Source organism: Protobothrops mucrosquamatus, unplaced genomic scaffold (assembly GCF_001527695.2).
Source record: "Protobothrops mucrosquamatus isolate PMUCROS unplaced genomic scaffold, P.Mucros_1.0 scaffold235, whole genome shotgun sequence".
In the NCBI taxonomy this organism is placed as follows: Eukaryota; Metazoa; Chordata; class Lepidosauria; order Squamata; family Viperidae; genus Protobothrops; species Protobothrops mucrosquamatus.
The window spans coordinates 1,346,661-1,372,174 of record NW_015386586.1 but is presented as its reverse complement, the minus strand read 5'-3'; the positions used below and the strand labels follow the sequence as shown (position 1 = coordinate 1,372,174).

The following is a 25,514-nucleotide window of genomic DNA, read 5'->3' as shown; positions in this document are numbered from 1 at the left end:
TTCTCAACCTGTGGGTCGGGACCCCATTTGGGGTCGATCAACCATTTCACGGGGGTCGCCAAGCAAGGCTGTCCGCCATTTTTTTTTGTCTGCCATTTTTTTCCCCTTTTCCGGCGGGTGCCTTACCTCCCTTGGGCTGGGCCAGCTGGTGGTCGGCCTGCTCCGTCTCTGCCGCTTGCCAGCTACGCCTCAGCCGGCGCAGGGGGCGGAACCACGCATGCGCGGCGCTCCCGGGCAGGGAAAGTCCCCGACTTACGACCGGTTGGGTAGTCCTCAACTTACGACCGGTTTAGTCCTCGACTTACGACAAGTTTAGTCCTCGACTTATGACCGGTTTAGTCCTCGACTTACGACCGGTTGGGGTCGCGGCATTAAAAAGGTTGAGAACCACTGCCGTAGCTGGCCTCCTTTAAGAGGGGGGGACTTCAGCTCCCAGAATCCCCCAGCCGGCCTCCTTTAAGAGGGGGAGGACATCCACTCCCAGAATCCCCCAGCCGGCATGCTTTAAGAGGGGGGGACTTCAACTCCCAGAATCCCCCAGCCGGCCATGCTTCAAGAGGGGAGGGCTTTAATTCCTCCTCTTCCTCCTCCTCCTCCTCTGCAGTGATTACCTTGTTGGCTCATGAAACATGCAAGAAAAACAAGCTCAGAGAGGCACCAACCCCCCCCCAGCTCAGCCTGAGACGGGGGGGCGGTTCTGTGGGCCTTTTCTAGAATCTGTTCTTTGGCTCTTCGTAGGTGGATGGAGAATTAGAAGCTCTGCTAGAGAACGGCGAAGGGCTTTCTGATAAGAATCAAGTCCTCAGTTTGTCCCGCTTGATGGTGCGAACCGAGACACCTGAACAAAAGCTCACCTGTCTCAAACTCATCCAGGTGAGACCATCTGTCCCATCTTTTGCTGGGTGACTTGGTTACTAATCCAGGGGTGCTAACTGGAGGCTTGGAGACAAGGAGAAATAAATGTGATTTTTAATGGCCTGGGGGTGGTTGGGAGTTATTGATGTAGGAAATTTGGGATTCTCATTCTTTATTTAAAACGCGCGAGAGATTTCAGCAAAAGTGAACCAGAGGCTGTCCTCCTTCTTTGAAACCAATCAGTAATTTTTTACCTGCGTTGCTTAGAACAGGGTTTCTCCACCGTGACCCGTTGAAGATGGGTGGACTTCAACCCCCAGAATTCCCCAGCCGGCATGCTTTAAGAGGGCTGGGCTTCAGCTGAATTTGCTTGCTGGGGAATTCTGGGAGCTGAAGTCCACCTATCTTCAAGGGGCCACGGTTAAGAAACGCTGAATTTAGAACAAATTCTTATCTGACCGAATGGAGAATTCTATGAGGAAGAAGCACGAAAAAATTGGCCCTTCAAATTACAGGTATCCCTTGACCTATAATGGTTAGCTCAAAATTACAACAGCACTAAAAAAGTGACTTACGGCCATTTTTCACACTTGCAACCATTGCAGCATCCCCGTGGTCATGGGATCAAAATTCAGACGCTTGGCCACCTGGCTTGTATTTATGACGTGTCCTAAGGTCAAGTGATCCCTCCTTCAAGGGGGAAGCTAGATTGGTTTAACAACGGTGTTACTAATTTAACAACTGCGGTGATTCACTTAACAGCTGTGGCAAGAAAGTTCATATAAAATGGGGCACAATTCACTTAACAAATTTCTCACTTAGGAATGTAATAAATTTTGGGTTTGATTGTGGTCATAAGCCGAGGACTACCTGTATTTCCGATAATTTTCCGGGAAGCCTCCGGGGATTTGTGACAGGGGTTAGATCAAAGCCCCTGGATTTTATGCCAAACTGCAAATTCTGCCTTTGGGAAGATGTTGCCAAATTGGGCTAAATGCATCATTGCTGTTGCAAAGAAGGGTCCCTGTCGTTAATTTTTTTCCACAAGCAGCAGCTGATGCCACATTATTTTAGCGGCTCCTCTTCCCTCCCTTTTTGATTATGATAGAAAAGAAAAACACCTTGAAACTCTTCTAAGGCCACCCCCCCCCAGTTTAGCAAATAACGTCAGATAGCCACCCATCGCAAATATGTGGGCAATAGGGGCAGTCCTCGACTTCTAACCATTTGTTTCGGAGTTACAACAGCCCTGAAAAAAGTGATCTCTCGGTTATGACTGTCGCGGCATTCCCCAGAATCACGTGTTTAAAATTCGGACGCATGGCATGTATTTAGGGTGGTCGTAGTGCCCTGGGGGCCTGTGATCGCCACTGGTGACCTTTCCAGCTGCCGTCCGACAAGCACAATCAGTGGGGGAAGCCAGGTTAACAACCGTGTGGCAGACTTAACAACAGCAACGATTTGCTTAACATCATGGCGAGAAAGGTCGTAAAATCGGACGTGGTTCACTTAAAACGACTTGTCTTGATTAGCAACAGAATTTCTGGTCCCAATTGCGGTCGTAAGTTGAGGACTCCCTGTAAATGAAAAATAGCTTTGCAACCAATGTCCGTGTTTACGACCTTTGCTGTATCTTACTCAGAATTAGCAGAATAACAGAGGTGGAAGGGACCTTGGAGGTCTTCTAGTCCAACCCCTGCTCAAGCAGGAGATGCTATAAGATTTCAGAACAACACAGGTGGAAGGGACCCTGGAGGTCTTCCAGTCCAACCCTGTGCCATTCCAGTCCTCTGAGTTTGCCATTACAGTTAGTTAAACCGGTCTCGCGTATAACCTTCTCTTAATTTTCACTTGCTTATTTACTATTTACGCGCCTTTGTACCCCATACCAAGATGTCTTCAAAGGCCAAGGACCCCACTTCAGATGAAGAAAGTAGCGGGGAGCAAAGGAAAGTCAATGCCCACGATGCCGGGAAGAAGATGGATGAGATAAAAGAAGAAGAAGAAGAAGAAGTGCTTGCCTGTTCCACCATCCCAGCCATTTTGAAGAACAAGATCAGAAAGGAGAGTAAAAAAACACCAGGGATGAAGACAACCATAGCAAGTCAGCAAAAAGGTCTCACCCCCACAATTACGCCCCATACTGAGACGCCTTTGAAGCCAGAGGACCCCACGACAGATGAAAGTAGTAACAAGGATTCCGTAATTGGTCTCAATCTGAAGATGAAGAGCGTCGATGCCCACGATGCCGAGAAGAAGGTGGATGTGATAGCAGCAGAAGAAGACCTAACCTGTTCCACCATCTCAGCCAATTTGGAAAATAAAGAAAGGGTCAGAGAAGCCGTGAATGGCTCACCAAGGACAGGTCAGCAAAAAGACCTCCCCCACACATCTAGACCCCACACTAAGGTGTCCTCGGAGCGTAAGACCTTTAGTTCAGCTGAAGGAGGCAGAAGGAAGCGAAGGAGGTCCATCAGTCTTGATCTGAAGATGAAGATCATCAAAGCATACCGTGCCAGGAAGAAGGCGAAGATTATCGCCCAAGAGGAAGGTCTGGCCTATTCCACTATCTTCACAATTTTGAAAGATAAGAAAAGGATCCGAGAAGCCCTCAAGGTGTTACCAGGGACGAGAAAAACTATCACACAGCCACGGAAACGCCTCGTCCACCCACGTATAACCCACACCAAGGCATCTCCAAAGCCGAAGACCCCCAGTTCCGCTGAAGGGCGTAGCAAAAAGAAGCAAAGGACGTCCATCAGTCTTGATGTGAAGATGAGGATCATCAGAGCATACGAAGCCGGGACGAAGGTGCAGGTTATCGCCAAAGAAGAAGGCCTGGCCCGTACCACCATCTTCACCATTTTGAGGGATCAGAAAAGGATCAAGGAAGCCATGAAGGAATTACCAGGGACAAGAACAATTATCACAAAACCACGGAAAGGCCACGTCCGCCCACTTGCACCCCATACCAATGTGTCTACAAACCCAAATCCCGCCCAGTCGCCCCCTGTACCAAGTTGTCCACCTCCCCAAATCCCAGCCAAGGTTTCTACAAAGCCTACCGCCCACAGATCAGCTAAAGGAATCATCAAGAAGCAGAGGACATCCATCAGTCTTGATCGGAAGATGAGGATCATCGAAGCGTACGAAAGTGGGGAGAAGGCGTCCACTATCGCCAAAGAAGAAGGCCTGGGACACACCACCATCTTCACGATTTTGAAGGATGCGAAAAGGATCAAGGAGGCCTTGAAGGAATTGCCAGGGACCAGAAAAACCATCACAAGGCGACGGAAAGGCCTCGTCCCGCCGGGCACGCCCCCTGCCGACGTGTCTACGAACCCAGAGACCCCCGCTTCAGCCAAAGGGAATGTCAAGAAGCAAAGGGCGTCCATCGATCTCAACATGAAGATGAAGATCATTGCAGCGCACGAAGCCGGGAAGAAGGCGACTCTGATCGCCCGAGAAGAAGGCCTGGCCCACACCACCGTCTGGACCATCTTGAGAGATAAGAAGAAGATCAAAGCGCTGGCCAAAGGATCCGCAGGAACGGACACCACCATAACCAGACACCGAGCGGGCCTCATCCACCAGATGGAACAGTTGCTGGTGCTTTGGATCGAGGATCAGATCCGAAAGAGGAACCTGATCAGCTTCGCTCACATTCAGGAGAAGGCACTCAGCATTTTTGCAACCCTGAAGGAGCGAACCGGCGAGGCCTGGGCCCAAACCTTCGACGCCAGCCGCGGTTGGTTTCTGCGGTTTCAGCGAAGATTTAACTACCAAAACATACCCACCAAGGGGGAAACCACAGGCCTTGACCAAGACGCTGCCCGACGGTTCCTGGGCGAGCTTGATGACGTCCTAGCGGAAGGGGGTTATTTGCCTGAACAGATATTCAGCGTGGACAGAACCAGGTTATCCTGGAAACAATTACCAGAGGGCATCTGCCTGCACCGAGGAACCCAAACTGTGCCTGGGTATAAAATCTTTCACGACCGAATCACTGTGCTCTTGGGTGGAAATGTCGCCGGGTTCAAGCTGAAGCCGTTTCTCATCCACAAATCGGAGGACCCGCTTGCGTTCCAAAACCTCGTCCAGGACACCCTGCCCGTGTATTACCAATCCAATCAGAAGATTTGGATGACACGCGCCCTCTTTGAGGACTGGTTGATGACTTGTTTCACACCCCAAGTCAAGGACTATTGCTTGCAAAAGACAATTCCTTTTAAAATTCTCCTGATCGTCAACCACACACCGGGACATCCCCTGCATCTGAATAATCTCCAGCCAGATGTGAAGGTGGTTCACCTGCCCAGAAACACCGGCCCTCTCCTGCATCCGATGGACCAGGGAGCTGTCACAGCATTCAAGGCGTTTTATTTGCGGGCCGTCTTGACCGAAGCGATAGCCACGATGTCAAAGAGCAGGGTGAGCTTGAACAAATTTTGGAGACGATACGACATCCTCCATTGCATGGGAAACATTGCAACGGCGTGGCAGGGTGTCAGTGTGACCTGCATGCAAGGCATTTGGGAAAAGTGCTTAAAACGTTTTGCGGATCATGTCAGGAACTTCGAAGGATTCGACCCTGACGAATATTTGGACAAAACAAACCAGAACATTTTGACCCTCTCCCAGGCCCTCAATTTACAGATTGATGCTGAAGCCGTGAAAAAGTGGGTAGCGTCTATGGAGGGAGAGCTTTCCGATGACGATTTAATTGAACTAAGGGAAGAATTGTTCACCCAGCAGGTGATGGAGGAAGGGGAAGAAGAAGAAGAAGAAGAAGAACAGGTAGAAATTAAGCCTAAAAAGTTCACCATGAAAAGATTGACTCATGTTTTCTCGGACGTTGAGAAAGTTTTATCAGAATTGGAAAAGATGGATGCGGACACAGAACGTTTTGAAAGGGTACGTGGGAGAATCCTTGAAATCCTGCAGTATTACCGCGAAATATATGAAGAGGAAAAGAGAAAACAGAATACAAACGAAAATTAGTGAATTCTTTAAGGAAGTTAATTCTACCATTCCTCTCCGGGGATAGGAATAAAACATCCAGACAATTGTCAGCCCTCAGCTGTGTCAGCGTATCTGAAATTTTCAAAATCACAGAAAAAGACTTAATTTGCCTTTATTCAAAAAACACTAATTTTGGGTTTTATATCTGGTTAAGTTTGATCTTTACAGGTCCTACAATTGAAAACTGATTTATTTTTTTAAAGCAACGTCATGATGGCCAGTTTTGTACTTGTGTAATAAACTAACTTTTTTTATGTTGAGATTCGGTTTAACCTTTTTGTTTTCTATTTAGGCTACTTTAGGCTAAAAACATATGGCTACAGTGTTAAAACTTTAGAAATCTCGATGTCTTTAAATTGTCATAACAATATGCAAAGTTTTGAAAGGTAGTAAATTATTACAGTGTGTATTTTTTATCACAAAAATATGTTGGGATTGAAGAGATCTTTGAAGCAGAATGTTCAAAAGGTTATTAAAAATGTCCACTTTATGAAAAATAATAAAAAAAAATCGAATACAGAAACCTGTAGTTAAGTCATAATTGCAATGGTCGCGCTTAGGCTACTGCAATTTTCACTTAGTGAACATTTCACATGTTGCAGTCACTAAATGAGGACTTACCTGTATTTACATTAAACAGCCTTCAGCCTTCAGAGACCTCAACAGAATTAAATATATGTTTATATGTCAAGCCCAACTATTTTTTAAACCGGCCTTTTACACAATACTAACAATGGGTTATTTACCAAATGATCCTTTTATTGGGTAAAACTGAACACGATTCAAAACCTTCAGTCCTAGACCAATAGGATGAAGACCTCTAGGATCCTTTCCAACCCTATTATTCCATGTTCTATGGCGAACCTTTCAGAGACGGAGTGTCCAAAAACTGGCCCTGCCCCTGCTCTGCCCCCCCATCCCACCTGCCCACAGGACCACTCACCGCCTCCAGGGTCCGCCGCAGATCGCCCAGGCAGCCTAGCAGCGCCATAGTGGCCACACCCTCTGCCCGCGCCCTGCAGCATCAACTGTGCGTGATGGGGTGTGAGGGTAGAGTCTTGTCTATGCTGCCTGGCTGCCATGTCCTTGGCTGCACTGCTCCGGGTGGGCCACGCTCAGGGGCGACTCTCCTCCAGGGGGGCTGCTGGAGAGGAGGGGGTCACGGGGGGAGGCGAGGCTGGGGCAATGGCACGTGTGCCCACAGAGAGGGCTCCGAGTGCCGCCTCTGGCACCCGTGCCATAGGTTCGCCACCACTGTTCTATAATATCATCCAAACGGCCCTTAATCACACTTCTAGCCAGCACTTCGTTCTTAGAAGAACTGCCCTATTGATCTGTATCGTTAGTGTTTACTTAGCGGCTTCCTCATTCAGCAAGCATTTGAAGTTATGACATCACTGCAAAATGAGTGTTATGTCTGGTCCTTGGATTTGCAGCCATCACAGTGTCTGCAGTCACACAATTGCCATTTGGGTGGTTAGCAAACGGCACACGTTTACGATGGTCACAGCATCCTGTCCTCACGTGATCGCCATTTTGTTATCTTCCCCTGCCGGATTCCATCAAGTAAGATCAGTGGAGAATCTGGCAGGAATTTCCAAATCGCAGTCATGTGATGTCTTGCATAACGAACACCGTTACTGTTATTGTAAGTCAGTTACAGTAACATCACATTTCACTTATCAACTTGTCCCCCTTGGTGATGGAGTTGCTAATCCCAACTGCCGTCATAAATGAGGACTGCCTGTAGTTCTGTGTTGCTTAACGTTGGGCATAGTACAGGTAGTTCTCGATTTAGGACCACAACTGAGCCCAAGATCTCTGTTGCTAAGTGAGACATTTAAGTGAGTTTTGCCTTATTTTACAACCTTTCTTGCCACAGTTGTTAAGCAAATCACTGCCGTTCTTAAGTTGGTAACACGGTTGTTGAGTGAATCTGGCTTCCCCAAGGACTTGTTAGACGGTTACAAAAGGGGATCCCGGGACGCGGAAACAGTCATCAATAAATTTTGATCACACGACCATGGAGATGCTGCAACAGTCATAAGTGTGAAAAACGATCATAAGTCGCTTTTTTCAGAGCGATTCTATCTTAGAACAGTCAGTAAACAAATGCTTGTAAGTCAAGGACTCCCTTTATTTACATTCATTGGAGAGAAAGGGATTATAAGAGAGTAAGCAAGCACACAATGGGGGAACACACATTGAAAGGAATACACTAAACGTTGCCAGCCACTGGAAGGATCAATTTAATTGATTAAGGTCAGAGAGCTGACCTCGTTAACCACCGGATGGCATTTTTCAAAGACTCACTGCACTATAGAGAAAAAGCAGCTTTGGAAGGAACATTTCTTAGGTCATGTTCCCACCGTGTGGGATGGGAAGAGAGAGAAGCCCATCAGACACAGGACAATGCCTATTAACTCACTGTAATGGCAGATTTATGACACATGGAGTGATGGTCGTAACTCTTGAGTGTTGGTCGTGAAGGGGCTTTTTCATCAGTTGTAATCACAACCAGCCTCTGCCCAAGGCAGACAAACTAAGTCAGCTCTGCTAAATGAGGACCAACAATGCAGGACAGAAGGACACAACCACACCTGATCCTGAAGGATAACATTCCCCCTTCGGCCAAGCAGACGGGTCACTGGCTAACATATAACAAACAAATAACAAAAGTTCTCTCTGGTTTGACTTCCTTTTGACCTTCATCCAATCCATTGCCACCTTCAAGAACTGAATTAAAGTTCCCCTTGCCTGCTTCACACATCGCCCTAAGTCTCGAGCTGGGGCTAACAAATCATGGTTACTGTGTTCACTTACTAATGATGGTCTGTGCGAAGGAGAGTGGTTGGTTTCCACCACATCTTTGAGTTGCATTCAAGTTGAGCTGCATCTTGGGTTAAGTTGGACATTCCTCTATTTAAATCAAACCTGGGTGCCCTTTGGTGGTGGTATCTGATAGAACAAGGTCTCCAAACGTGGCCACTTTTAAGATTTCTGGACTTCAACTCCCAGAATTCCCCAGCCAGTCATGCTGGCTGAGGAATTCTAGGAGTTGAAGTCCACAAGTCTTAAAAGGGGCCACGCTTGGAGGCCCCTGTAATAGAACACCCCAGGAGAACATCTCCTGCTTGTTTGTCCACGTCAAAAACTGATTCTGGAGGACAAGCCAGGTTTTAATCTGGATTGGATTCTATAGTCGCAAGTAGGAGCCGTTCCATCACCCGCTTTAATCGGATTGGATTCTACACAGGTGTTCCTCAACTTGAGCCCAAAATTTCTGTTGTTAAGTGGGGACGTTTGTTAAGTGAATTTTGCCCCATTTGACGACCTCCCTTGCCCCGGTTATTAAGTGGATCACTACAGTTGTTAAGGTTAATAACACAATTGCATCCAGCTTCCCCGTTGATTTTGCTTGTCAGAAGGTCACCAAAGAGGGTCACATGATCCCGGGATGCTCCAATCGTCATAAATAACGAACCGGGTTGCCATGTGTTTGAATTTCGCTTATGTGACTGTGGGGATGCCCCAAATGTTTGTAAGTCAAGCAATCATAAGTGCCATTGTAACTTTGAACGGTCATTAAATGAACTATTGTAAGTCGAGGATTACCTTGTAATCCAGTTAGGATCAGTTCTAACTCCGTGGCCTAATACAGAGAGGAATCTGAGAGGTCCAGCCTGGTCCTTCTCTCGCAGAAGATCACCCCACCAAGGGGCCAACACAGTGAGAAACTCAGTCGGCAGAGGCTGCCAAGTTGAAATCTCACCAGATCATCATAACCTCCTTTGTCATTTTAAAGGCAACAATTGTGATGATGGTGTTTTTACATACCTACATATATGTGTGTGTCTATCTATCTATCTATCTATCTATCTATCTATCTACCTACCTACCTACCTACCTACCTAAATAATACAATAATCATAAAGTTGGAAGGGACCTTGGAGGTCATCTAGTCCAACCCCCTGTTCAGGCAGAAACCCCTATACCATTTCGGACAAATGGCTGTCCAGTCTCTTCTTAAAAGCGTCCAGTGTTGGAGCATTCACTGCTTCTGGAGGCAGGTTGTTCCACTGGTTAATTGTTCTCACTGTCAGGAAGTTTCTTCTTAGTTCCAGGTTGCTTCTCCCCTTGATTAGTTTCCATCCATTGCTTCTTGTCCTGCCTTCAAGCGCCTTGGAATCTCTCTCTCTCTCTCTCTCTCTCTCTCTCTCTCTCTCTCTCTCTCTCTCTCTCTCTCTCTCTCTCTCTCTCTCTCTCTCTCTCTCTCTCTCTGTGTGTGTGTGTGTGTGTGTGAGAGAGAGAGAGAGAGAGAGAGACAGACAGACTAGGCCTTAAGATGATGAATCTTAACCCTGCTGATCCTCATGATCTCATCCTTGGTTTGTTTGTTTTTTAACTGAGGTTCCAGAAAACGGTTTGGTCATCTTCTCCTTCTCCCCCTTTTCTTTCTTGTTTAAAGAACACCCATTCTCAGGCCTGTCTGAAGTCCTTCCTGGAGTGCCACGGCCTGTCCCTCCTCTGGATCTGGATGGCAGAGCTCGGGGACAGCAGAGGAAACACAGCCAACAGTCTGAAACTGCAGCTGGAGGTCCGTGGCTGGAATGGCATGGTTGCACCTTGATGGGAAGGTGTTGAGATGAACGAAGGAGCCGGAGAGGGGAATCCTTGGTGGTTTGCTTACACACGTTTCGTGGCCCAACTAGCGAACATTATCAGTGCTAGAAGGAATGGAGTAGAGAAGAAGGAGAAGGGGAGAAAGGGGGAGAGAAGGACTGTGGGGTCCTTGGTGCTCTCTGAGCTACGTTCGCTTACAGACATCTCATGACCCAAGTAGGGAACATCATCAGTGCTAGAAGGGAGGGGGGATGCAGGGAGGAGGAAGGAAGAGCTGTGGGGTCCCTGGTGGCCTTTGAGCTGGGTGGTTTCCTTGCAGACGTCTCTTGACCCATCTAGGGAACATCATCAGTGCTAGAAGGGAGGAGGAGGAGGAAGGACTGAGGGGTCCCTGGTGCTGGGTGGTTTTCTTGGAAATATTTTACGACCCAGCTAGGTAACATCATCAGAGCTAGCTGAAGAGACCAAAGGAATCTGTTTTCCATTTCCCATGTTGCATCACGCCGTCCCACCTGAGCATCGTTTTCTTCGCTTACAATGACACTTAGGATCACATTTTTAAGCGGCGGGGGGGGGGGACCACTTTGCAGAATCGGTTGTACAGATCAGACCAGTCCTTCTGAGAACACTTTTAAATCCCCCTCTGTGGGCAGAGGCTCGTTTGAACGTGGGAAAACAGTTGCATTTGACACGTAAGCAGCCCGAAGCTTTAAATTAATCTCAGATGAGAGGCCTTCATTTAATCTTTTTTTTTTTTTTTAAATAATGCTTTCCGTTATTCAGTGTTTAACACTGCAAAAGACATTTCCCGATTTGGCTGTCATACATTAATTTCAAACTTACATCACAAATTATATGGGAGTAGCTGGCCTTAAAGCAAATTATTTCCAGACTTTGATAATTAGGAATTAATTATAGCTCCATTCTCAGTGTTTGCTGTGACCTTCAACATTAGTGTATCTCCCAAACGTTGCTTATAGTCAAAAACTGGGAGCCATTTTTGGACTTCATAGGACTTTATATTCTAGAAACAGTGTTTTTCAGCCTTGGCAACTTTTAAGATTTGTGGACTACAACTCCCAGAATTCTCCAGCCAGCATGCTTTTAAGACGGGAGGACCTCAACCCCCTGTACTCCTCAGCCAGCATACTTGGTGGGGGATTCTGGGAGTTGAGGTTCATACAACATAAAATTGCCAAGTTTGAAAAACGCTGATCTGGAAGGCCAGTTTTGGAGCTCGTAATTAGAGAACTCCCAGTTGCCAGAGAGCATGAGTGGTGAGACTTGCTTTTCTGAGCAGCTGGAAAGGAGAACACCAAACCTATGATGCACTGCCACTCCTCTTACATTCTCAGGTATATTCTAAGCCCTGCAGACATAGTATCTCTAGTTTCCCTGCAGGAAACAGCAGGTGGTCTTCTGGTGATCCTCCAACAGTGGGTGGCCAAAATCTAGAATTGTGGGATCCTGGGTGCTCTCTGAGCCTGGTGGTTCCCTTGCAGATGTTTCATGACCCAACTAAGTAACATCATCAGGGCTAGAAGGGGGGGATTGCAGAGAGGAAGAGGAGGGCTATGGGGGTTTGGGTACTCTCTCAGCTTGGTGGTTTCTTTGCAGACCTTTCATGAACCAATTGAGTAACATCATCAATGCTAGAAGGGAGCTGGGTTTGTTGAGAGGAGGAGAAAGGGAGAGGAGGAGGAGGAGGAGAACTGTGGGGTCCTGGATGCCCTCTGAGCTAGGTAGTCTCCTTGCAGACCTTTCATGACCCAACTAGGGAACGTCGTCAGTGCTAGAAGGGAGGAAGAGGAGAAAAAAGACTGTGGGGTCCTCGGGGCTGTCTGAGCTGGGTGGCTTCCTTGCAGACCTTTCATGATCAAGCTAGGTGACTTCATCAGTGCCACCAAGCTGAGAGACTACCAAGGAGCCCCTCAGCTGTAACTATTTTCTTGTATCGGACGTCCACATACGGGCGTCCAGATGTAAGGCGTTCCTCCCTTAGAGGGCCTGGAACTGTAACCCGGGGCCGGTTAGGGGGAACTGACCCTCTTCCTGTTGCCTTTGGTGACAGATCATCAAGACGTTGGAGCTCCTGCCCATCCCTAACAAGAACATGCTGGAGGAGAGCAAAGTCCTTCCGATCATCCAGCGCTGGGCCCGGACCAAATCGGCTGTCCCACAACTGAGCGAAGGAGACGGTTATTCCAGCGAGAACACCTCCCGGGCTCACACGCCCCTCAACACGCCCGACCCGTCTTCCAAGCCGATCCTGGAGGGCGAGGTGGACACCCCGAAGAAGGCGGCCTTCCGGAGGGTCAAGATCATCAGTGAGAACAGCATGGACAGCGCCCTCTCGGACACCGCCAGCGAGATGGAGCTGAAGGAGAACAAGGAAGACCTGGAGCATCCCGACTACCTCCCGGCCGAAGCCGCGGACGAGCATCCCTTGGAGCAGGAGACGGTCAAGGAGCCCCCCACCGAAGACTTGATGGACGCCACCCAGGTTCCCGCTGCTGACCAGGAGGCAGAGCCCGAGGGGGAGAGCAAGGAGAGCATCATCCCCAAGCTGGAAGACCCCGTGGCTGCCGAGACCCCCTCTCAAGACGAAGAGGAAGGGGTCTCTGATGCGGAGAGCGAACGGAGTCAGGAACCGGCCGACAAGCTGCTGGACCTCAGCGACCTGGCTACCAAGCTGCTGGACTGCTGGAAAGACCTCAAAGTAAGTTGAAACCCTCTTTTAAGTTGGTAGTTTGGCTTAAAACGTTAAAGCCTGTGTGTGTGTGTGTGTTTTGTTGTGTTCGCACATGCAAGTTCCCTTTCTGGAGGAGAATGAGCGAATGGACGAGTAACAGAACGGTATAAGTCGAATCCTCTGCCTGCTTTTGAGGCTTAATGCTAGCAAACATTACTGCGTTTGCTTCCCATTTTGATCCGATTTATTTTATTATTATTATTATTATTATTTTCTGTGTGATTTTAAAGCATGAAAAGCTTCCATTTGGCTCGGCTGTAGAACAGAAATGAAGATCAGGTCATCTCTCGACAGGACAGAATTTGGGCTCCTGCATAGTATAATTAATTAATTAGTGAATTAATAATGTAAATTTGAGCAAACTTGGACTTTCAGCAGACTGGAAGCCTTCCCATTAGAAAGTGGATTTTCCTATGCTAAAGTAGCTGTGGGTTTACTGACCAGTGCAGTTAGTCCTCGATTTACAACCGTTCATTTAGTGGCTCTTCGAAGTTAACAACGGCACTGAAAAAAGTGACTTAACGACCGTTTTTCATGCGGCATCCCCAGGGTCGTATGATCAAAAAAAATCAGAAAATTTATGACGGTCGCAGTGTCCCAGGGTCACGTCATCAATCCCCCTTTTGTGACTTTCTGACAAGTCGTGTGACTCACTTAACAGCCCCAGTGATTCACTTAACAGCCATGGCGAGAAAGGTCGTAAAACGGGGCAAAACTCATTTTAACAACTGTCAGGCTTAGCAGCGGAAATGGGCTCAGTTGTGTTTGTAAGTCGAGGACTTCCTGTAATGTGAAATTTATCAGTCACGGGATCAAATTCTTGTCCGTGGGATATTGAACACGGTGTCCTGCGAGGTGTGTTAAGAGACCTGTTTTGCATTTTCAAGAATAGCAGGTAGTCTAGGAAGGTTCAGCCTACCGAAAGCGTTGGTGATGTGCTGTTTCTGAGTTTGTGAGTAACTTAGCACAGGAGGAAAAAAAATGGAGTCCCGAAAAGACCAAGAAAGTAGAAAGAAAGCCTTGTAGAAGAAGGGAAGTGAGTTTGGATCCTGTATTTTGATTTTTACTTTTCAAAACTTACAACTCTCCATAGCAGTAATTCTAAACCTTGACATGTTTAAGAGGGGTGGGCTTCTCTTAAAGCAGGCCGCCGGCTGGGGGATTCTGGGAGTTGAAGCCCACCTATCTTTAAGCTGCCAAGGTTGAGAAATGCTGCTCTAGATAGTAAACGAAGACCTTAGTGCAATTCATTCTTTCTTATTCCTAGTTGCATTTTTGCTTAAGGTTTTTTTTGGGGGGCGGGCGGTATATCTGCAATATTGGTTATATACTCAGAGATTCCCCTGAACCTATGATCCTGTCTGGAGTGAAATAGAATTTATTATGATTTTGGGATAGGTTGCTTCTGACATGAAAGGGCACATTAAGTGCTTTAAGGAGAAAACTTTGCTGCTTAAAAGTATAGTTTGTTGAGAACTATAGGGTCTTTGCGCCTTAGCATCTTCTATGCATGTTTAATTCGTGTCCCAAAATTTCATGGATCAGTCTACAGCCCAATGGCTGGGCAGGGAAGAGAGAGAGAGAAAAAAAACCTAGGTCTGAAAGAAATGCAGTTTAATTATTTTGCAGCTTGAGAATTGACAATTTAATTTCGGTATGAAGTCAAGCACAGAAAAATACATATATAGTTTTTGCTAAGATCTTTTAGTGTTTCTTTTTTTCCCCCTTTTGGGCTACCTCTGATTCTTGGCTCAAATTTGGCCAGCTCTGGAATCATTCTCTTTTCAAGGTTACCATTGCAGATGTTAAAGCTAAATCAAATTTACTCTTTTGATGATCACATAGCTGCATTCAGAAAGCATTTAAAGGGCTGATTTTGGATGTACAGATTAATGAGATCTCCAAAGTAGGATCCCCGTGCATTGCCAGCCAGGGGTCTGAAATCTTATATTCTCATATTTCCATGTGTGGGTGATTTCAGGTCTCTCCTATCCGTGGTCATGGCATTGAGAATTATCTGCTTCTGTCTGAGTTTTCCGAGAATTTAATGCAAGATCATTAAAGAAAAGTCCAACGTAGAATTAAAGAGCAATTTCCCAACAGTGAGAACAATCAGTGGAATTAATCAGCTTGCCTCCAGAAATTGTGAGCACTCCATCATTGGAGGTTTTTAACAACAGAGTGGACAGCCATTTGTCTTGGATGGAATAAGGACTCCTGCTTCATTAGGGGATAGGACTAGATGACCTCCAAAGATCCCTTACAGTTCTGTTATTCTGTAATCTCAGATCAATCAGTCAGTGGGAAGGTTTCCCCTCCAGAAGTGGTGGGTGCTCCATCCCTGAAGATTTTCAAAAATAGACTGGACAGCCACTTGCCTGGAATGGTCTAGGGTCTCCTGCTCGGGCAGGGGGTTAGACTAGATGACCTCCAAGGCCCCTTCTAGCCCTTGATTCCATGTTCTAAAAGATTGGGCAGCCATTTGTCCAGGATGGTATAAGGCAGACCTGGACATTTCACAGTCTCTGTCAGGCCTGTGTGGATAGCTTTTATTTTAAAGGCAACTGATTTTTGTCTTTTTTTAAAATTTGCATATGTGTGTGCGTGCATGCCTACGCACCTTCACAACGCTCTTGGTTCATCCCTCCACAACAGTCCCAGTTTATTCTGGAAAAAAATGACTGGCTGGTATAAGACGGTCCCTTGACCGCTGGAGAAACATCGCCCTTAACTTGATTCCAGGTTGAAAGTGCTACCGATAAAACGACCTATTTATCTTTTTTTTGTTTTTTTTGTCCTGATGAAAGCCAGGAATACAGGTAGTCCTCGACTTACAACTGTCCATTTAGTGACCGTTCAAGGTCACTAAACAGCACTGGAAAAAAATTGACTGATGACTGCTTTTCACCCTTAACGACCGTTGTAGCCTCCCTGTGGTCACGTGATCAAAATTCATCCACTTGGGAATTTATTTACGACGGTCGCAGAGTCCCCCGGGGGTCACGCTATCCCCTTTTTTTGATCTTCTGACAAGCAGTCAGTGGGGGAAGCCGGATTTGCTTAACGACCGTGTTGCCAGCTTAGTAACAACTGTGGCAAGAGAGGTTGTAAAATTGGGCAAAGCTCACTTAACAAAGGTCTCGCTTGGCAACAAAAGTTTTCAGCTCCATTGTGGTCGTAAGTCGAGGACTATTTATCTTTTTTATGACCAGACCCCCCCCCCCCCCCCAAAAAAGCAAAGCTATGGAAAAATATCTGGAGGAACATTCCGGTTGCATGACCAGAACTGAAAGCAAGAAGGTTCATAACGGGTTGAGTGGTCTGCGGAAGTTCTCCATCATCCAGGCCAAGGTTGTCTCAAAAGGGCTTTTTTTTCCCTCCAAAAGGACAACTGACAACTTTCTTGGGTTTGTTGGTTTTGTTTTGTTTTTCCTCGCAAACCTTTCGCTTCTCGTCCCGACTTCCGAGGGTGAGAAACAAAAACGTTTTCAGGGAGAGAAAAAACGAAACCAAGAAATTCCAGTTGCCTTTTAGAGGGGGGGGGCGGAGGGAGGGTCAAAAAAACCAGCAGCCTTTGGGACAACGGGTGGAGGACTTCGAGCGTCCTGCAAAGCGACGTCGCCGGTCACTCTCTTAAGCCGTCCCCTCGGAAGCCTCGTGTGGGCGGGGTGGGACCTCAAAGCTGCGTCCTCCTCCCCCGGCGTCTTCGCTCTGAGCCCCTCGTAGTAATTGCAACCATTTCCATCCAGCTTCTCAGGGCAGCAAGGAGCTCCTTAACTGGCCCACCACTCCCATTTTCAACTCCGTCCTCCGGAAGAGTGGAGAACCCCGTGGAAGAGAAAAAAATCCCAGCAAGATGGTTGGCAACCTGGCTGGTGCATGAGCAAATAGGCTGAATTAAGCCTGGAAAAATGAAAGCACAGAGGTGGCTAACTCTTTGAGGCCGACGTAAATTTGGGGGCGTCCGGCAACGGATGACGCCCGGGGAGCACCCCCCCTTATTCCTGGCGGGAGAGCCGGATCGTGTGAGCTATTCGTTTTATTTTACACACCGCACACACACTTCTTCACACGCCTCGCCCTGGCTCGGCGCTTCGAGGGCTCCGCCGGCCTGAAGGCCTCGAACCCCCAAGCCAGGGCCCATCCAACACAAAATCCACCTCGCACACCGGCACAGCACACGCAGACTGCAAAAAAAAAAACGAAAAAAAACCAACCCGTACGTTTTCAGCACAGGTTTTATGCACCCTTTTTCCGCCAGCGATGGAAAAAGGTGCATGGCTCACCCCGTGCTGAAAACGGACACTGTTGCGCTAACAAACCGTCATCGCCTTTCTTTGCGCGGCTCGTGCGAAGAGCCGGAACTGGGGATGTATGAGTGACAGGTAAGTCTTGCATAAAGACAGACCGCGAAGGAGCCCTGCGGGAAAGCGTCCAACGTCCTTAAGGTAGGATGAGTAATGATTCCATCGCTGGCCGCCTTCCCAATTTGGCCAAACCGACAATGGTGGTTTGCCGTGAATGTGATCTAGGTGGGAAAGTCTTCACTGTCCCACCATCCCGAAGGCCAAGAGCCAGTTGTCCTCTGTAAATAAATATGTGCTTCCATTACCTAGCAGCTGGAATGAAATAAATCGTAGATCGATTGATCATCAGTCAGTCATCACTTTCAGCTATTTATGTTGGATTTATCTTGGGGGGTTGACTTCTGAATCAGCATTGTGGCTGCCTGGACATGGCCCTACAATTTTATTGGGGGGGTGGGGGTGGATTTGAGAAGGGATGGAATGGAATAGAATAGAATAAAATAAGAAATAGAATAGAATAAGGAATAGAATAGAGTAAGGAATAGAATAGAATAGAATAGAATAGAATAGAATAGAATAGGAGTAAGAAATAGAATACAATAGAAAAGAATAATGGAACAGAAAATAAAATAGAATGGAAAATAGAATAGAACATAACATAGAATAGAACAGAACAGAATATACTGAATATAGAATAGAACAGAATAGAATAGAATAACAGAGTTGGAGGGGACCTTGGAGGTCATCTAGTCCAACCCCCTCGTCAGGCAGGAAACCCTACACCATTTCGGACAAATGACTGCCCAGTCTCTTCTTAAAGACTTCCAGTGTTGGAGCATTCACCGCTTCTGGAGGCAGGCTGTTCCACTGGTTAATTGTTCTCACTGTCAGGGAATTTCTCCTTAGTTCTAGGTTGCTTCTCTCCTTGGTTAGTTTCCACCCGTTGCTTCTTCTCCTGCCTTGTGTTGCTTTGGAGAATAGCTTGTTTCCCCCCCCCCCCCTTTATGGCAGCCCCTGAGATACTGGAATGCCGTCATGTATCCCGTAGTTGACCATTATCTGCTTGCTAGGGCTGACTGGCCCAAGGATATCCAGTTGGTGTTATGTCTAGGGGAGTATTAGAACTCCAAGGCATCTGGTTTCTAGCCAGGTGCCTTAAGCACTGCTTCTAAGGAAGGGAAGGGAAGGGAAGGGAAGGGAAGGGAAGGGAAGGGAAAGGAAGGAGAGGCCAGGAGGAAGGAAAAGAAAAGAAGGGAGGGAGGAAGAACGGAGAGAGGAAGGAAAGAAGGAAGGAATAAGCCGGGGAGGGAGGGAGGGACAGGAAGAAAGGAAAGATGGAAAGGAAAAGGAAAATAAATGGAAGGAAAGGGAGGGAGGGAAAAGGAAGGAGAGGCAGGGAAGAAGGAAGGAAGGAAAAGGAAGAAGAGGCAGGGAGGAAGTGAGAAAGAAAAAAAGGGAGGGAGGGAGGGAACAAAACGGGACAGGAAGGAATGAGGAAGGAAAAGAAAGAAGGAAGGAGAGGAAGAAAAGAGGCAGGGAGGAAGGAAGAGACAGGAAGAAAGGAAGGAAAAGAAATGAAGAAAGAAAAGAGACAGGGAAGAAGAAAGGAAGGAAAATGAGGGGAAAGGAAGGAGAGACGAACGAAGGAAAGGAAAGAAGGAAGGGAAATGAAGAAGGCAGAGAGCAAGGAAGAAAGAGGAAGGAAAGGAAAGGGAAGAGAGGAAGGAAGGAAGGAAAGGAAAATGAAGAAAAGGCAGGGAGCAAGGAAGGAAGGGAAGGGAGGGAGGGAGAAAGACACAAGGGACAGAGGAAGGAATGAGAGAGGAAGGAAAGGAAGGAGACAAGGAAAGAAAGCAGAAGAAAGAAAGGGGAAGAAGGAAGGAAAGGAAGGAGAGAAAGGGAAAAGGAAGGAGAGAAAGGGAGAAAGGAAGGGAAGGAGGAAGGAAGAGAGGAAGGAAGGAAAAGAGGGAAAGAAAGAAGAAGGGAAGGAAAAGAAATGGAGAGGCAGTAAGGGAGGGAAAAGGAAGGAAAGGCAGGGGAGAAGGAAGGAAGGAGGTGGAAAGAGGCAGGGAGGAAGGAAGGAAGAAGGGAGAGAAAGGAAAGAAGCTGAATAAGGAAAGAAAGGAAAAAAGGGAAGGAGAAAGGAAGGGGAGACAGGCAGGAAGGAAGGAGAGAGGAAGGAAAGGAAAGAAGGAAAGAAAAGAAGGAAAGAAAAGAAAGGAAGGGAAAGGAAGGAGAGGCAGGCAGGAAGGAAGAAGAAAGGAAGGAAGGAAAGGAAAGAGGAAGGGAGGGGAATAAGGAAGGAAAGGAAAAGGGAAGAAGGAAGAGGCAGGGAGGAAGGAAAAGAAGAAGGGAGAGAGGAAGGAAAGAAGGAAGGGAAGAAGAGAGGAAGGAAGGAAAGAAAGAGAAAGAAAGACACGCTTTACAACCGTGTCATCTACCTTCCTGCGCAGAGTCCATTACGGTCCTAACTTGAGGACTACCTCCAGTCTGAAAACACTCTGATCCACGTTCTGAGTGTGTCTTCTGTGTGTGACGGAGGAAAAGAGAGAGGATAAAAGCAAAGGGACATTTTGTGCTTCTTTTCCCATCGTCCCCTTTTTTTTAATGCAAGTCAGTAGTGAAAAATTGGAATCGTGTTTTTTGTTTTTTTTGTCCTTTTTTTTTTTTTCAAAATCATTCTCATAGACCGTGGGAAGTATTTCTCTCTTCCCCCACTGCCACCCTGTCTGGGTGGCAGCATCTTTGCTTGCAAAGTCTTTCTTTGGAAACTCTTACATATCTAAAAAAAAATTATTATTTTTTTAACTTTTCACTCTTAGTAAACTTGGTTACTGGAGAGGGGGAAAAAAAAGATAGTTGGCCGTTTAATAAGGACAGAAGGAATTGATTATTTAGACCTCACACTTTCATAATCAGTTTCATAATCACAAAACTGATTAATATATACTAGCTGTACCCGGCCACGCATTGCTGTGGCTCAGTCTGGTAAAAGCGTGCGTTGCTTTTACGTCCAACAGATGGCGCTGTTTTTCAAAAAAAGCATGTTTTTACCTGTCACAGGTGTGACATCTATACAATAGTAGGTATACAAAAACACGCGCGCATTCGAATGCAACGTTGTGTCAAAATTTCAAAGCAGTCGGTGAAGAACTTTTGGAGATTTAAGATTTTGAACAAATGAACATTTACATTTTTATTTATATAGATAGATTATTAACTGTAAGCTTTATATTTTCCACCCTAGCTTGTAATAATTTTTAAACAGGACTGACAGGTTTAACTGCTACAGGTAGTCCTCAATTTATGACCACAATTGAGCCCAAAATTTTCCGTTGCTAAGCAACACAATTATTAAGTGAATTATGCCCCACTTTACAACCTGTTTTGCCGCAGTTGTTAAGTGAATCGGTGCAATTGTTCCGTTAGTCACAAGGTTGTTAAGTGAGTCCGGCTTCACCATTGACTTGTTAGCTTGGCAGGTCGCCAAAGGGGATCACGTGACCCAGGGGCTCTGTGAGCGTCGTAAGTAAGAGTTCCAAATTTTGATCGCGTGATGGCCCTAAATGTGAAAAAGGGTCAGAAGTCGCTTTTGTCTGTGCCGTTGTAACTTCAAACGGTCACTAAACAAACAGTTGTAAGTCAAGGATCAGCTGTATTTGAAACCAGCGTCGCAGTAGGTATATTAGAGAAGATGGCATTGCGATGGAAGCACTAATGGTTTTGTTTAATAGCGTAGCACGCATTAATTTACGTATTTATTTAGAAAACTTACAGTGCCACTCAATTCACTTAGGGCAGGGGTAGGCAGGCAACCTTGGCTCTTCTGTGACTCGTGGACTTCCAAGTCCCAGAATTCCTGAGCCAGCCAAGCTGAAGTCCACGAGTCACAAAAGAGCCAACGTTGCCTACCCCTGACTTAGGGCCTTACAGAAATAACACTCCAATGTGAAACCCAACAAATCCCTACCAACAACTTGGTGGGCTGCATATCTCCCTGGGGTCTCCTGATCCGTTGGGGAAACCATGTTTTCAGAGACTTTGAAAAGAATGTCAATGTGGGCAACAGTCTTATCTCTTCAGGGTTGATGTTCCACAGGGAGGGAGCCACCAGGGAGAAGGCCCTTCTTCTGTGTCCGATCAGATGGACCTCCTTAAGAGAGGGAGCCCATAACATCTCCTACCCCCCTGTTCTGATGGGTAGAGTGCATGTAACTGGGAAAAGATGGTCCTTCAAAGGACAGGGAGGGAGCCAACATGGAGAAGGCCCTTCTTGGTCCCACCAGATGGACCTTCTTAACAGAGGTGACCCATAACAGCTCCTGCCTCTCCACAGTGGTGGGTCCTGTGGAGGTAACTGGGAAAAGATGGTCCTTCAAAAAACGGAACCATCACAGAGAAGGAAGGCCCTTCCTCTTGGTCCCACCAGATGGACCTTCTTAACAGAGATAGCATCTGCATCTGGTGGGTTCTGGGGAGGTAACTGGGAAAAGATGGTCCTTCAAAGAACAGGGAGGAATCCACCACGGAAAAGGCCCTTCCTGGTCCCACCAGGTGAATGTCCATAAGAGAGGGGACCCATAACACCTGCCTCTCCACGGTGGTGGATTGAGTGGATATAACTGGGAAAAAGATGGTCCTTCAGGGAGGGAGCCACCACAGAAAGGGCCCTTCTTCTGGGTCCCACCAGATGGACTTCCTTAAGAGAGGGAACCAACCACTGGGGTGACATTCCTCCTCTCACACATGGGATTTATTCGTCACTTCGTGGCTTAACGGAAATCTTGGGTTTTCTTATCCGTGCTCGCTCATAAACATACCGTCAACCTTGCAACAGGCCAAAGCCATTCCGCTTGTTTTCGGCTGCTACAAGATAGGAAAGTTTCCTGTTAGACTAAACAGTTTTCTACCCTATGGGATCCAAGGTCATTTCTACTTCCCTCAGCTGTGGAGGATGATCCCCTAGTATTAGAAAGCCCACCTGGGTGTATTACTGGAAAACGTAGTTGATTGCACAGCCAATGGGAAGCTGAAGCCTGGGTGTTCTGCTTTAATTGGTCTCGTCTATGGGACCTTGACGCCCACTCCCTGCTTGCAGATAAAGGAGGGTAGGACTTCCAGGCCCTCCAACCGGCAGGGCAGATCCACGTGGAAGGTGGGTGGGCGTGCTTCATGAAGCTTGGCTGATCCTAGACGGACTGCTGTAGAGAACCGGGATCCAGCTTAGATTCTGAAATTTGTGGAGGTGAATATTTTGACTCTGGCAAGGATTGTGTGTAGAAGAACCTCATGCGTTCTGATTTTTGTATAACCATTTGCTCTGTTGACTTTTGTTGTTTTTATTATAGGCTATGTTATATTGTATTTTATGACATTGCATTATGACATGATATATTTACATTAGGTTATATATTACATTGTATTATAAGATAATATGAGTAATATAATATGTTATATTACATTACAATATTACATATATTTATATTATAGTGTATTATATTATATTATTATATTATATTATATTATATTATATTATATTATATTATATTATATTATATTATATTATATTATATTATTATATTATATTATATTATATTATATTATATTATATTATATTATATTAATTATATTAATTAACTATTATTATATTCTATATCATATTCTATATCACATCATTTAAGATTGGATTGCTTAAATGTACTGCTGGTCTTTACTTACCCTTTGGGGTTTTTAATTGTAGGAGGTGTACCGGATCCCAAAGAAGAGTCAAGTGGAAAAGGAGACCAGTGGTACGTATGCAAAGATATCACTTTTTCAAGCCTTCCAGACCAGTGCTTCTTAACTCTGGCAGCTTTAAGATGAACTTTGGGCGTTTAAGTTCACCCACCTCCCAGCTGCCAAGATGATGAAGCACTAAGTTATAAGCTCAGTGGAAGCTTCTTGTGGAAGAAGACGAGGAGAACGGGCCTCTGTGTGACTGACTGACTGAGATGGGTGGGGGTAGGTAGGTAGATAGGTTAGGTACATATGTTTGTATAGATAGACAGACAGACAGACAAATGTGTGTGGTTAGGTACATGCGTATGTATGTATGTATAGAGATGGATGGATGGATGGATGGATGGATGGATGGAAGGAAAGAAAGAAAGAAAGAAAGAAAGAAAGAAAGAAAGAAAGAAAGAAAGAAAGAAAGAAAGAAAGAAAGAAAGAAAGAAAGAAAGAAAGAAAAAGAAAGAAAGAAAGAAAGAAATTACATGAGAGGGAGGAGTGGAGAGGGAAATTAATGTTTCTAAACACTAACAATCCTTGTGTTTATTGGTATTTTGAACTGCCCACACAAGAAAAAAAAATGTGGTTTTATGAAAATTCATTTTATTTATTTTATTTATTTATTAAATTTGTTTGCCACCCATCTCCCCGCAAGGCAATTTTTCAGGTTGACCAGCTTGTTAGTTTTTCTTTCGTTTCTCCACCTCCTCTCCCAAGTCTGGTTAGATCTGGGCTTGTAGTAAGTGAAACGTCCCTCCTTTGCCCGCTTTCTTCGCAGAGCACGGGAGAGAGGCGGTGGGCCGAGACACCCCGGCCACCCCCAAAAACCAGAGCAGAGAACGTGACCCCGAAAGGCAGAGCAAAGAGAAGAAAAAACGGAGAGAGTCCTTGTCCCCCCCGTCGGCCTATGAGCGAGGCACCAAGCGACCGGATGACCGGCAAGTTGGGAATGGTTGAACCCCCACTTTTCCCTTAATGTTTTCGGGTAGTCCTCGGCTTACAACCGTTCATTCAGCGACAGAAATTGTGACGGCGCTGAACGAAGGGACTTGCAACCAGTGGTTAAAGTTACGACCGTTAGTTTAATAGGAGGGCCAACACTTGATCTTGATCATGTAGGCACCTCGCTTAATGACTGTCACGCCTAAGCGACTATAATGGGCAGCCTCGTTGCAGTCATTAAGCGAAGTACACGTGTGACAGCCTCATTCAAAGAATAGCCTCCTTTGCAGTCATAACTTGAGGACTATCTGTACTGCTGCATATACAAAAGGTTGAAGTTAAGGGGGGGAGAAGAGGGCTTTTTAATTCATTTTTTAAAATGTTTTTATTTTATACTGTCCATGCTTCAAGACAGCCGTCCTAAGGACAGCCGTCCTAAGAAAACATTTATAAAGATTTTTTAATGTTAAAAACAGCAGATTGGAAAAAAAGGAATAAAATTACTGGCACCTGACAGGAATCACTGCTCGTGCTGGGAAGAATAAAATTTTTACAATGCCTAAAATTCCACTTAACCGCTTGCAAAGACTGCGTGGATTTTAAAATATTAATGAGGGCAGGCCTGCAAAAGTCGACACAAGGATGGCCTCACAAAACGACTTTGTCATGACACCTCCTAAAATACAGACAGTCCTCAGCTTACAACCACAATTGAGCTCCAAATTTCTGTTGCTAGGTGAGACAGTTGTTAAGTGAATTTTGACCCATTTTACGAACTTTCTTGCCATAGTTGCTAAGCAAATGACTGTGGTTGTTAAGTGAATCTGGCTTCCCCCATTGACTTTGCTTGTCAGAAGGTCGCAAAAGGGGATCTTTTGAAAAATCACACTGTGACCGTCGTAAATATGAGTCAGTTGCCAAGTGGCTGAATTTGGATCACGTGACCCCAAGGATGCTGCGATGGCCGTAAGTGTGAAAAAAACGGTCATAAGTCACTTTTTTCAATGCCGTTGTGAGTTCCAGCAGTCACTAAACAAACTGTTGTAAGTGGAGGACTACCTGTATTACGAGTCTTGGAGTCCAAACTGTTCGAAACTTTTTGACAAGGCACTTTGGTCTTGTGGATACACTGCTGGCTAGGTGCCTGTGAGTTCTAGTCCCGCCTGAGATTCGTCGCACGCGGCCATCTCGCACCGGGACACTCAATCCCGTTTTCTCTCTCTCCCCCCCCCCCCCCCCCCCCC

The 25,514-nt window shown here is 46.2% G+C and overlaps 1 protein-coding gene across 1 annotated transcript in view; it reads left to right on the top strand.

Annotated features, from left to right (window-relative positions):
- SETD2 (SET domain containing 2, histone lysine methyltransferase) overlaps nucleotides 1-25,514 on the top strand; it is a 62,650-nt gene that overhangs the window by 29,619 nt on the left and 7,517 nt on the right. The window contains exons 11-15 of the mRNA XM_015814290.2: nucleotides 739-873; nucleotides 10,346-10,474; nucleotides 12,572-13,219; nucleotides 23,300-23,348; nucleotides 24,107-24,266. Coding sequence (XP_015669776.2) covers nucleotides 739-873; nucleotides 10,346-10,474; nucleotides 12,572-13,219; nucleotides 23,300-23,348; nucleotides 24,107-24,266 — 1,121 coding nt within the window. The remainder of the gene's footprint in view (nucleotides 1-738; nucleotides 874-10,345; nucleotides 10,475-12,571; nucleotides 13,220-23,299; nucleotides 23,349-24,106; nucleotides 24,267-25,514) is intronic.